The 14,100-nt window shown below is 41.9% G+C and overlaps 1 protein-coding gene across 4 annotated transcripts in view; it reads right to left on the bottom strand.

Annotated features, from left to right (window-relative positions):
- Window positions 1-618: 618 nt before the first annotated feature.
- Window positions 619-14,100, bottom strand: part of phf2 (PHD finger protein 2) — a 135,010-nt gene continuing 121,528 nt past the window's right edge. For 2 of the 4 annotated variants that reach the window (XM_078209649.1, XM_078209650.1), the window contains exons 20-23: window positions 12,290-12,385; window positions 10,217-10,326; window positions 9,383-9,497; window positions 619-3,873 (exon numbers count right to left, since the gene is read on the bottom strand). In XM_078209649.1, coding sequence (XP_078065775.1) covers window positions 3,785-3,873; window positions 9,383-9,497; window positions 10,217-10,326; window positions 12,290-12,385 — 410 coding nt within the window. In that variant the 3' untranslated portion in view covers window positions 619-3,784. Of the gene's footprint in view, window positions 3,874-9,382; window positions 9,498-10,216; window positions 10,327-12,289; window positions 12,386-14,100 lie in introns of those variants that run through there. The other 2 variants (XM_078209652.1, XR_013497472.1) reach the window with 2 other exon arrangements.

Below are 14,100 nucleotides of genomic sequence, written 5' to 3'. Positions count from 1 at the left end.
CAGCGCCTGGGACCCAGGTTCAATTCCGGCCTTGGGTGGAGTTTGCACATTCTGCGTGGGTTTCCTCCGGGTGCTCCAATTACCGTCCAAAGTCCAAAGATGTGCACGTTAAGTGGATCGGCCATGCTAAATTGCCTTTCGTATCCACGATATGTTGGTTAGGGGGATTCGCTGGATAAATAGGTGGGGATAAGGACAGACTCGGATGGCCCGAGTGGCCTCCTTCTGCACTGTAGTGATTATATTCTACAATTCTATGGGATTCTATGATTAATTGCCCAGTTAAAGGACTCAAGTAATGACTGGATGGGAAGTCCAGCCACAGGATAAATTTTGGTGGAGGTGGAAATGTAGGAGGGTGCTCTTACGCCACCCACACTCCTGCCTGATTAGATGTCCTCCCCACCTCCAAAGAGGGAGAGGCCATAAAACTCCCTCTAAAGAGTTTTAATCTTCTGCTTTGAAGTAATGTCCCCCACCTCTTTCTTTTTGCCATAATGCAGTCTTCTGTTTACGTTCTGCATTGTTTCACCATCAACGTTGATACACATCATTGAGAAGTGCTGGCTATTGTTTCCAAACAAATTGTCTGGAAGTGAATAGGCAAGAGGCTCATGAAACAGAAGCGTATGTAGATTTTTATTTTTAACAGTTTTAAAACATTCTATACAGGTTATTTACTTTATTGACAATGTACACATTAATAATAGTAGCTAAAATAAAAATGTAAGAAGTGTTTCTGTTGTAATTTATAGTGCAGTGGAATTTTTTAAAAATTGAATACAAAACATGAACCATGGTGCAAAGTTACAGAGTGGCTATCACTGATCCATCCTTTATCTGCCAGTAAGTATGTTTTCCTACTGTATTACACAGTAATAAACAGCATACCTAAACAACTTCAGAAGAAGAATGCTTTTTTTCTCTCTTTTTAATCCCCATTTCCAGTTTACTGCATATCATGCCATGGGAAAAATCAATCAAATAGAAATTTTAAAAAAGCTGTGGAAATCAGTCGACAGCAGAGTGCTGCTTGCTAAAGGTTTTCGTCCTCGATGTGTGCGCAGACTAAATAAATGATTGCCGGCTTTTGCCAAATGCAACCAAGTATATAACCAAGTATAATCAGCTGCAACAGAGATGGTTAAATCTGCAGTTTTGTATTTTCGGTTGCATTACTGAAGTATAATCCGATACATATACATTTTGGTTAAACAATATTTCTTCATTCCGGTTTGCATGAACTGAATTAAAATAATCACTGTATATCTATATATTATTCCTTTTAATTAATTCACCTTTCCTACTCTGTCATCCGTATGCGTTAACTGAACATTTACAATTATCGTCACACCTTTTCTTTTGCACTTATCAAAGCAAGGGAAGTCAATGCCAGGAGGTGGGATATTTTTTTAAAGCTCCCTCCGTTCTGCCCCGACATTAGCATAGCACACCTTACTGTATCAGTGTGAAGTTTCCATTACCCAGACACCAGTCTGCCACACTCATACGGTAAGGGGTGCTTTTCTGAAAGTGTGGCAAGCGACCTACTGGCACCAGATTAAGGACTGCTTCTTGCTGGGGATCCTATAGAGCCATCATGATTTGGGTCAAAGTATCGTAAACTTATTTCACATAGGACCATTATAACTGGCAACCAGATGAATCTGTATTTCCTTCAACCTGGGCTGAAGTTGTGGCGAAAGGGCAGTGTGTCTAACCTGCTTCACCACACAGTCTCATTTTATGCTGATGCACACACCATCAGTTTGGATTCAGGTGGCTATTGATTTTATGGAGGTCAATTCGAACTTCAACACTGCAACTTTCACCTCAAAAACTGTGGCAATTCTAATAAATGCAGTTTATTAAATCATAGTGCCCTTCTTCCAAGGGTCACAAGTACTACTTTGCTACATAAATACTTTTCTTAATAAGCTACAAAGGATTTTAAAATGAAGTTGCAGTATGTTCAGACATTTAAAAAGACGAATTTGACTTGAGTCTAAGATGCCTTAAGCATCAGGATGATACACACTGCAGCTTTAAAACCGTTAAAAATGTTGAGATGATTAATATATATTTTCATGTCTTTTACTAAAAGCATTCAGACTTCTGTTTTAAAATTGAAAGGTGTATTTATCAAAAACAATGCCAAGTATCCAAGAAAATCCATATACAAGATATCGTGAGAGTCAAAAGGTGCATTGACGGCTGGAACCTATTTTACTTTATTCCTGAGGTTCACTGTTAATTTTAACTGCAGCCTATCTCACTCAACGTTTCATTCACTGATATAAATCTCTTTGAGAGCTTTTTTTCTTCAACATAAAGGGATATCATTATAGCCGATGATTTGGATGTGCAGCATAAAAAGATATCAAACGTTAAAATGACACATAAAAATCAAAATAGTTCACACACATTTGTGACCAAAATGAACTAAACACTAATTTAAGCTTTTAGCTAATCCTATACAGAAACTATTTCTTAAAAATAAAGTTTGCATATAATAAAAATGTCGATGTAGCTATAACTCATCTAGACTAGGTAAAAAGGAATGGCTTTCATAAAGAACTACCTAGTTACCTATCCAAATTATAAATATACATAGAAGAAAAGCACAGGTTGTATGGCAGGATTATTATACCACGTAAAAGGCTGAAAATTGTGTAACTTTGTTTCACCGATGATTTATAGAGAAAAAAAAAGACCCTTTAAGACCAAATTTTATGTAACAAATTCAGGATAGAGCAGACATCACAAGTAGTTGAAAAATGTAAAAAAAAAGTGTGTAAGAAATGTATAAATATAAAAAGCTACAAATATTAATAAATTACAGGTAAGTCACATAGACATAAACACTTCACCAGTTAAGACCAAAAATACTTCATATTGCATTATAATGCAAAATTGAAAATAATAAGCTCATATCGAACAAAAGTGTTACCTTATTTACAAAGCCTCTCTATAATGTGTTACTTCTGCTGATGTACTGTGACTACTTACAAGTGATTATTTTTGCAAGGCCACACGAAATAATGTCTTTGTTTTTCAGGCAATGTATTTTATAAAAAATAAGTTCCATTATCATAAGAGCAAACCAAAAAGAGACAACATTTTTTAATCATAAAAGATGAAAAGTTAAAAAAAAAGGTAATAGGGAAATGGGTGCAGAGAGTTGTAACTCAAAAGGTACTTTGCAATAAAGATTAGTATTTGGATCATATTTACAGGATTTGTATAGTATGAAAAAAAAACATTTAAAATGTTCCTTTAACTCTGAAATGTGGAATTGCCTGAGAAACAAGTGTATAGAAACAGCATCCATTTACTCAGGTTAAAGGCAGCAGTTTTATTACTGTACTCTGTAACACCCTCTTCTGTGGGTGTAAGGACAACCTTTCTTATAAATTTGTTTTTGACATTCTTCAAAAAAAATTGTAGTGTTCCCAGATTCATTTACTCTGTCGCCAGCTGTAATTTAATGCTTAAAAGATGCTCCAAAAGAACAGTCAGCTGAACTAATCTGGCACCTCTGATAGATATTAAATGCCGCTAACAAGCATTTCCAATTGTGCTACAACGGGTCCAATGGAGCCAACCTACTGGAGTACCATACAAAAGCACCGTACTCTCACTGAGAAAGGTCTGTAGATACAGTTTAAATGGACACCGTCTCTAACCTGGAATGATCTAAAATGTGTTAACATTACGTCACACATGTAACAGCGTTAGTGTCGGGCCGATACATTTTAACTGAAAATATTTCTCATTCCTAACTTTACAGAAGAAGTTTTCCATTCCTATGTATTTTTAGTATCTTCCCAAGTCTTTGTTTGGCAGTTGCCATCCCCTTCTTTAACCGTTTTCCTGAAAAATAAAAAAAATGTATGATTATTGCGCTTGATGTTTGAACACGTACGTTAACACATGCGAAGATTTGTTCCACATCCACAGCCATCTACCTGACTTTACAAATTACACACAAACTACAAGCAAACTTCAATAAGCACATATTATGGTTAAAAAAAAAGCAGACTTAATCTTACAATGCAGCTCATACAATTTCAGATAAAACCAAAGAATGCTCAGCAGGTCAGGTAGGTCAGCAGTGTGGACAGAGGGCCATAAGAGTTAATGTTCAGATCAATGGCCCTTCCTCATTTCGAACAAAGGAACACTGACTGCAAACATTATTTCTTTTCTCCACAGATCTTGGCTGGCGTGCTGAGTGTTTCTATCATTTTCTGTTGGTACTTCATATTTTCAACACCTGTACATTTTCTTTACCGTGTGATTACAACTTTTACATTGCAAAAACATTTTGAAGCAGAAATGTAGCTCACTCCAGTCCTACAATCCACAAGATAACTGCGCTATTCCCGTTCTGACCTCATACTCCACTAATCACTCCAGCTCTGGTGGTCATGTCTTGAGCTGCTGAGGTCCTAAGCTTTGGTATGTCCTCCTTATACCTCCCCTTCCTCCTTTGAAATGCTCCTTAAAGCCTATCATTTTGACCAAGCCATTGTTTCATAGAAAGAAAAAGAAACCCTACAGTGCAGAAAGAGGCCATTCGGCCCATCGAGTCTGCACCGACCACAATCCCACCCAGGCCCTACCCCCACAGCCCCACACATTTACCCACTAATCCCTCTAACCTACGCATCTCAGGGCACTAAGGGGCAATGTTAGCATGGCCAATCAACCTAACCCGCACCTCTTTGGACTGTGGGAGGAAACCGGAGCACCCGGAGGAAACCCACGCAGACACAAGGAGAATGTGCAAACTCCACACAGACAGTGACCCAAGCCGGGAATCGAACCCAGGTCCCTGGAGCTGTGAAGCAGCAGTGCTAACCACTATGCTACCATGCCGCCCCTAATGATGTCCTAATATCTCCTCAGTAACCAGGTGAGTCAGATTGTGTTTCAATACGCTCCTGTGAAGCATCTTCCAATGTTAACGGTGCTGTATAAATGCAAGTCTAAAGATGTGCAGGTTAGGTGGATTGGCTATGCTAAATTGTTCCTTAGGTTAGGGGGATTTGTGGAGTAAATATGTGGGTCTACAGGGTTAGAGCCTGGGTGGGTTGCTCTGTTGGAGAGTTGGTGCAGACTCGATGGGCTGATTGGCCACCTTCTGCACTGTAGGGATTCTATGATTTTATTCTATGAATCAAAATTATCACTGATGACACAGTAGTTACATTTTCACATAATTAGAAAACTTGCATTGAAAAAAATAGATTTCAAATATGCATGTAAGATAATATAGAGAATAATGAACACCACACATCATAAGACTTAGGCGTTTTAGAAGGCAATGTGGAGTAAAAAAAAGCTCAAGTAATTTTTGACTGACTCATGAATTCTTAAGCCAGATTGCAATCTTGTAATCATTAAAGGTTATCTATATATATTATATATAGGTTAGGTGCATTGGCAGTGCTAAATTGCCCCTCAATGTCCCGGAATGCGTAGGTTAGAGGAATTAGCGGGGTAAATCTGTGGGGTTATGGGGATAGGGCCTGGGTAGGACTATTCTTAGTGCAGACTCAATGGGCCAAATGGCCTCTTTCTGCACTGTAGGGATTCTCTGATATATAAATATGACACAAACACACTGAGTTTCATGTGATGGATTATTTGGTACTGGGCCCTCTATTCCAGCATGAATGGTCTTGCCTCTGATCTAGATTAATATCTATATTGAAAGATTAAATTTTGTGGCACTTTCATTGTATTTTTACTAACATAGCTGCCTAAATCCAACAGTTACTCAGAAATGAATGTGCAAACCGCTCCTTACAATGTCCACTTGAGCAATATAAATAAATAGGTAAAGCATTTGAATAAGATAGAATAATGACTTTGCTCTCCCATTAGTGTACTGTTATTCTGACATTTTAGAAGGTTGAATAACATGTGGCACACAATAAATATAAATAGAACAATAGCTACGAGTTTAAAAATAACCGTATCTCATTAAAGTCAGGAACAGAAAGGGCTAGGAGATTGAACCATTTCCCAAGTTGCATTGAGTGGTTTAGTTGAGTCTTCTCAGGTGTGCACCTGAATTGCAGCCTTGTGCTCCACTTTATCCCCTTAAAACAGATTGCGTTCCTGCTCTCTGAATTCCCAATTCCAAGAATCTCTGAGAACACTGACTGTAGTTGTGAATCCATATTTAACATAAACACTCCTTACGGTAATACAACTTGCACTTCTACTGCACTGATTGTGCCAGGGTATTATGAGTGCTATTATATAGGCTGCTTATAACTTGACAGAAAAAGAAAATGCCACACAGGTGCATTCAAGCACAGAAAAGTAGTATGATTTAGAGCCTTTTGTACTTTTGATCAATTTTGATCAATTTTCAACTGATTGAAAAGACAGACCAGGCAGGAAAAAGCTGTAAATAAAATACAGGTGCTGAATAGTAAAAAAACAATGGGCCGAATTCTCCCCAAGTCCCGTGGCGGGGGTGGGAACGTGGAGTGTTTCCCACTGCAGAGGCTGGCAGGAAAACATGCCAAATCTTCTAGCCCCGACTGACCTCTAATTACATACCCTGGTATTTCACACCGTTGAGTGTCAGGGGCACGCCTCGGTAAAGTGTAATCCGACGCTGCGTCAGAATTTATCATGTGACTGGAATTTAGTGGTAGACTGTCCCAAAAATATTTAAGTTAAGACCAAATAGATTTACAAAGATCCAGGGGGCCTATAAGAATGAGTCTGCGCTGTGCATAGCATATTGACACTTCAATGGATTTCTACACCACCTTTTGTCAAACTTCCTGCAGAGTAGCTGCTCTCGGCCTCATTCCTCAGAGTTTAGCCCAGTGTCTTCGCCGTCTGTGCTGGAACAGGATAGGTCTGAGAGCAGATCAAATTGGGTCTCGAGACTTACTGCAATTAGACTGCAGAGCTGCAAACACCATGGGGGGGATTCTCCCTCCCCGTCGCACTAATTTTCTAGCTCAGCGGCATGGGAGAATCTCGCGGCTGGGCATGCACAGGATTCGCGCATGCGTTCCCGCTACGAGTGCATCTCCCAGTGCCATCATACCCGTGCTGGAAAGCGGCGGGAAGACAGGTAAGTAATTTCAATATTTATTTAAATCTAATTTGGAATGTAATTAGCGGGCCCGGAACTGAAGTCCCCAGGCCCGCTAGCTTCCACCCCACCCCCCCACCGCCCCCAAGCAGGAATTACAGTAGCGCCCCACTTTCGGGGAGTTAGCAGCCCAACCCCACTGGAGTGAAGGGTGGGGGGGGGGGCAATTGGGGCCCCCCAAGGAGGTCAGGCATGGGTGGGGTGGTGCCACCTAGGCATGGGCACCCTGGCAGTGCCAGCCTGTGCCCCTGGCACTGCCCAAGGGGAAAAGTGCCAATGCTCAGGAGGCACCTTGGCACTGGCCATCAGCAATGGGACGCAGCCTAGTGGCGATGGGTGGAGGTGTCCTGCTGCCACTCTACACTAGGATTGATGGGGGCAGAACAGAGGCAGCGATCGGGGTGGGCTGGGGGTTAGCTGGATACTGTGGGGGGGGGGGGCAGACAATGTGGGATGGTGGAGGCAGAATGGAGGTCGGGGTGGGACCGGCGGGGGGGGGGGGGGGGGGGGGTGTCATGGCTGGCCCAGGAATGGTCGGGGGATCTGTGATCGGCCCCCTGACCAATCGAGCTGGCCAGCAAATGGGAGGCTGACAGTTCGGGGCCACTGCGCATGCAGAGACCCCGCTGGTTTCAGCCTCTCGGGCAGGAATAGGTCCTGCCCACTGATTTATAATGAGATTCACGCTGGTGGCCTCTGTAGTGCACAGACTGTGGGAGATTCTAGTGTGAACTCTCACTGAAAAAGACAGCATGAATTACTCCAGTTTTCCTGAGAATTCAACACTTAGAATTTTGGGGTGAGAATTCCGGCCCTACGGTGTGTTCTCAGGCAGCTTTCAGGCAAAGTGGATGCAATTGTTGGGTTGCTGCAACACTGGCCAGGGTCTTCAGGTATGTCTGGAGGAGCGGCAGAAAACAGAGATGCAATGCTGGAATGGTAGCAGTGAGGATGAAGGAAGCAATGAAGGCAGTGAGCCTAGGGGAGGTCTGCATGTTGGACATTGGTGTTCTAATTGAACTTGAGCTCAGTTTCTGACCAGATATCATCTTTATCACAAAGACTGCCGACTTCCATGCCACATCATTGTCACACTCAATTACTCAAATGCTCTGGGGTAGTGGGAAGCAATCAGAAGGAGTCTGAACATGAGCCAGCAATGGTTCACACTAACTCTAAGGGACACATCAAGTTTTTTTTAAAAGTACACCTTGGTAGTACCTCAAGTTGGCCCTTCAAGAGCCACTGGTTAGACCAAATATAAATCCGTGAGCTAATTGGAACAGCCCAACTCCTGCTTCATGCAGGGCAAGCAAATTTCATGAATAGGTCCCAAAAAAGGCTATGGATGCTGAGTCAATTGAAAACTCCAAGATTTGATAGGTTATTATGAGGCAAGCGTATGAAGAACAATGGATCAAAGCTGAGTAAATGGGATTGAGGTGAAGGTCAGCCACAAATTGGCCAAACTGGCTCATGTACCTGAATGGCCTACTCTTATTTCTATGTTCCTTACACAAATATTAGGTCCTTTGGACCTTCAAATTCAGACTGAAGCTAAGGATTCCTGTCTCAAGCTCAAGCCAGCCTGGATCCAGTGCTGTTCAGGCACAGAATTCCCCACCCACCCTCAAATTGAACTCCTGTCCCCCAGCTTTTATCTGGAACATGGTGCTCTAATTTCACCCACAGTGTTTGTGAGGCATCATAAATGGTCACCCTTCAAAAACATCGCAGCTTATTATTCAATTAAAATTACCCTTAGCTGCTAAACTGCGGCTGGGTGTAACTGGTGAAATCATAGAAATCATAGAAACCCTACAGTGCAGAAGGAGGCCATTCGGCCCATCGAGTCTGCACCGACCACAATCCCCCCCACATACCAACCCTACCCCCACGTATTTACCCACTAATCCCTCTAACCTCCGCATCTCAGGACTCTAAGGGGCAATTTTTTTTAACCTGGCCAATCAACCTAACCCGCACATCTTTGGACTGTGGGAGGAAACCGGAGCACCCGGAGGAAACCCACGCAGACACGAGGAGAATGTGCAAACTCCACACAGACAGTAACCCAAGCCGGGAATCGAACCCAGGTCCCTGGAGCTGTGAAGCAGCAGTGCTAACCACTGTGCTACCGTGCCGCCGTGGTCTTGTCTCCGGCATCTGGAGACACAAACTGAGACCCTCTGCTGAATTGAGCTGTACCAAGCGTGCCAGTGTCAGCAGTAAATTCTTGATCCATTAAACTACCTGCATGGCTGTCAGTCTTCATTTCTGTAGAAGCGCTTTCCTGAGGGATTTTGATCGCGTCATCTGTTGACACCTTCCTTTTGGTATATTTTCTCTTCTGGACTTTCTGCTGTTCCTACAATGAAATGCAATTATATAAATCATTATTTATGGATATGTGTACAGATATGGATTTACCCATTCATTAATGCTCAGGCTCGTAACAATTAGCTAATAATGTGTTCACGATCTGAGAAACCTGTCCTTAAACTTAGAATCATAGAAGAATCATACAATCCCTACAGTGCAGGAAGAGGCCATTCAGCCCATTGAGCCTGCATTGATAACAATCCCACCCAGGCCCTATCGTTGTAACTCCATGTATTTACCCCGCTTAACCCCCCCGGCACTTAGGGGCAATATGGCATGGCCAATCCACCTAACCTGCATATTTTTTGGACTGTGGAGGATTCCAGAGCACTCAGAGAAAACCCACACAGACACGGGGAGAACATGCAAACTCCACACAGTCACCCAAGGCTGGAATCGAACCTGGGTCCCTGACGCTGTGAGACAGCAGTGCTAACCACGATGCCACAGTGCCTCCCACTTGTTTCGAATGATGATTGATAGGTAGTAATTACGCTAAATAAAAGAGTCATATATGCCAATAACATTGTACAAAGTTTATTATTTATTTTTAAAACTGCAGAGATGTGTTCCATTTGCTGAATTAACAAAAAGTAAAAATTTCAATCCATTTAGAAAATGGATTTTTCTGAAGTATGTACTCAACATAAAGGAACTTTCATACAATCTATGTCTTTTGGTGGTGAAACTTCTGAAGGAACTCACCTGTTGAGATAATTTAGCAGCGGCTGCTGCTAATCCAGTTTCTATTGAGGCAACCCTTGCACCTTCTCGTGTTGGCCTGTCATGCCGAGGAACAGATGGCGTAACTCTGGCTAAAGAAATAGAACATATTTATTTGCAATTGTTGGCATTCTGTGCACAAGGGTTATGTTATCTATTATTTCAAATCCTATAGTCTAACGATGATAATAAGTCATAGAATCACAGAATTCCTACAGAGCAGAAGGAGGTCATTCGGCCCATCCAGTCTGCACTGACCACAGTCCCACCCAGGCCCCATCCCCATAACCCACGCAATTACCCTGCTAATCCCCCTGACAATAGGGTCAATTTAGCATGGCCAATCAACCTAACCTGCACATCTTTGGACTGTGGGATGAAACCAGAGCACCCGGAGGAAACCCATGCAGGCATGAGGAGAACGTGCAAACTCCGTACAGTGACCAGAAGCTGGAATTGAACCCGGGTGCCTGTGAGGCATCAGCACTAACCACTGTGCCACCCAAATTATGCCTGATCATTTCATCAAATGTCACCCTCAAAAATTTCTTACTCATTTCAAACTGAACTGAACTGTTCTCAAAGAACATGGTTGGGATTAAGAAGGATACTGAGCAGCGTCTATGTGTTACACAATTTCCTTTGGCGTGCCGACACCCATATTTAATTTGGCCTGCCAGAATATAATATAAAATGTTCTATACTTTACACTGATCTTTTGAAATTTTAAAAATAAGAGGAGATAATTTCCCAGCTAAGTAAAAAATTTACACAAGAATGCTCAAGTTAAAAATATAAATGCGTAAATTTCCGTGCAGCCATTTCGTGTGGCAATCAAGCGTCAGCAATTGGTTTAGACAGGGATTATTCCTTTTAGTACATCCGCTCAACACAACAGGGATCTCACTATGAAAGATCCTGGCAGTAGAGATTTTTATTTTATTGTTCATTAAGTTTTCACTAAATGCGACAGTATCTATTTTTCAGATATTCAAGGTAATTAATTATTTTAATATTTAAGATCATGGGAAAACAATGGCCATTTATCCCAGCAATTTAAAATGTGTTTCAAGGTATGTATTTCGGGAGAATATCCATGTAATACAAAATGACACAGAATGAAAAACACTCTCTTTCGGTTTTGCTCAATGACACCATTTGTAAGCTGTTTTTATGCTGTGTACACTTCATCATTTTACCACCATAATTATGTTGTGAAATACATCAACTTCCAATTAGATCTGTCACGGCCAGTTATAAATGATGGTATATTTTAACATAGAAATCATAAATTATGATTAGCCTTCATATATTTCATTTATACCATGAAATTATAGTGAAAGCAACTAACTGGTTTTGTCTAAACCTTCGATATTATACAGATGCAGTACTAACGGAGATTACCATGAAGGCTGGTTCAGGAAATGATTCTGCCGTGTGAACTTACTCACATTTCTTAAATTACGAATGGGATGCAAGTAAATAATTACCCCTTCAAAAGAAATAAATTTAAAATCAGCCGCAAATTTAGAACCATAGAATCCCTACAGTGCAGAAGGAGGCCATTCGGCCCATCATGATGGCACCAACAGCAATCCCACCCAGGTCCTATCCCCATAACCCCACGTATTTACCCTGCTAGTTTGCTAGTCCCTCTGGCACAAAGGGAGAACTTAGAATGGCCAATCGACCTAACCCACACACCTTTGGAGTGTGGGAGGACACCGGAGCACCTGGAGGAAACCCACGCAGACATGGGGAGAATGTGCAGACTCCGCACAGACAGTCACCTGAGGTTGGAATTGAACCCGATTCCCAGGCGCTGTGAAGCTGTGCCACCATGACACTCTAAACAAGTATATTGTGTTATATAATTTCTAATGATTAACTATAACATTATTACTAGTCATACTGATAAACTGCAGACTGAAAACATAATCCCAGCCCACCTCGATGGCAGAGAAAATACCGAGAATTGTTTTCAAATAGCGCGCATGATGAATAATAGTGTTAAAATACGACAAACACTAAATACCCCACATGTTGCACAAGTACCTGTAGGATTCCAAGGTGTATCATCCGCACTTTTTCTCTTTTTAGATCTGGATTTGAAAACTGGATCATCATCATCAGATTCAAGTGATGGATAAACTAAACACATAAAAGAATCTTTATATATTCATTGTTTTATGCAAATAAAATCTGCACACCTTGTTTAGACACTGACATTCAGGAACTGTAACCTGGTTCCAATGAACCACCTCCATATTTTCCATTCCTCTACAAGGCAACCAATCCCTCTGCGGTTACAGTCCGGCCCTAATTTTATCTTAAGGTATGCTCAAGGAATGATCACTGGAAAAGCTGGTCAAAATTTGTAGCCAACCTAAAATAATAGCAAAGCGATACACTGCAGATACTGGAAATCTGAAATAAAAACAGAAAATGTCGTAAAGGCTCAGCCGGTCTGGCAGCATCTGGAGAAAGAAAAACTGTGTTAATATTTCAGACCTTTCATCTGAGCAATATTTAATTACGAGAGGAAAAATACAAAAGATTTCTTCACACAGAGGGTTTTTAGGACTGGAACACTCCTGTAGCCCTTGGTAGTTTAAAAAGAAAATGAGTTTGTCTACATCCTACTTTTGTGCTCTATGAGTGCCCATAGAGCTCCAAAATGGCATCTATGACATGCACAAACCTGTGGCTAAATCACATCAGGTGCCACATTGATTCCAGTGGAGGTATTTTAGAGCTCAGCACTCCAACTAACGCCTTCTCATAAACACGAATGAGTGAACATGTGCGCCGTAGCAGGGAGGAACCCCAGCACCCATCATGAGCAGGGAAGAACCCCAGCACCCATCAAAGCATGATTTAAAGGTTTCTTCAACTACTGACAAGTTAATTTCATCTGGTTCTTGCTATGATTTGACAACTGCTTGGTGCTTCCTATAACTGCATTGAGTTGCAAACGTCTACAGGGAGTGGTGTGGAAGGACTTTTCCTGGCTTCAAGATTCCTGCATGAACCAGCTGCTCCCAGACATAGGGGCATTCGTAGGCATTTCCCTTGCAATACAGCATGACTTGCGAAAGAACAGAGGCCACGCAAAGCAGGATAAGCTGCCAGAAGAGGGAGGAGGAGGGTGACAAAAAGGGCATCTGGCAGGAAGAGAGCTCCTTCTTGTCTGTTCAGGAGGAATTATTCTACCTGAAACTCAGCAAACTATGCTTCAGTCAGAATATACTCAGTGAAATCTGCCACCTGTTGTAGCCACAACTGCAACTTCAGAGCAGAACAAGGTTTGCATTGCTGGTGACTCTGAAGATAACCAACTTATGTGTTTGGTTCTTTCTGGGAGATACTTGCAACACTTCAACAGTTTGCTGTCCATTGTTGTGTAAGGAAGGTTACAGAAGCTTTCTATTCAAAGAAAAGTAGCTGTATTGCATTCTCTGTTACTAGATACAAGCAGACAGAGTGAGCATGCAGTTTTGCTCAGATTGCAGGCTTCCCCATGATGTTACTGTCTGCACACCCTTCAAGTCTGTTCAATACAGAAAATGGAAATGTTACTATTTCCTCAATGTCACAGAATAAAATCCCCACAGTGCAGAAGGAGGCCATTTGGCCCATTGAGTCTGCACCGACTTTCCGACAGAGCATCCTATCCAGGCCCTATCCCTGTAACCCTACATATTTACCCCGCTAATTCCCCTCAGCTTTCCACCTTGGGATGCTAAGGGACAATTTACCATGGTCAATCAACCTAACCTGCACAATTTTGGACTGTGGGAGGAAATTGGAGCACCCGGAAGAAACTCACGCAGACACAGGGAGAATGTGCAAACTCCACACAGACA

This window comes from Mustelus asterias, chromosome 3 (genome assembly GCF_964213995.1).
Source record: "Mustelus asterias chromosome 3, sMusAst1.hap1.1, whole genome shotgun sequence".
Classification (NCBI taxonomy): Eukaryota; Metazoa; Chordata; class Chondrichthyes; order Carcharhiniformes; family Triakidae; genus Mustelus; species Mustelus asterias.
This window is presented reverse-complemented; position numbering and strand designations above follow the sequence as displayed.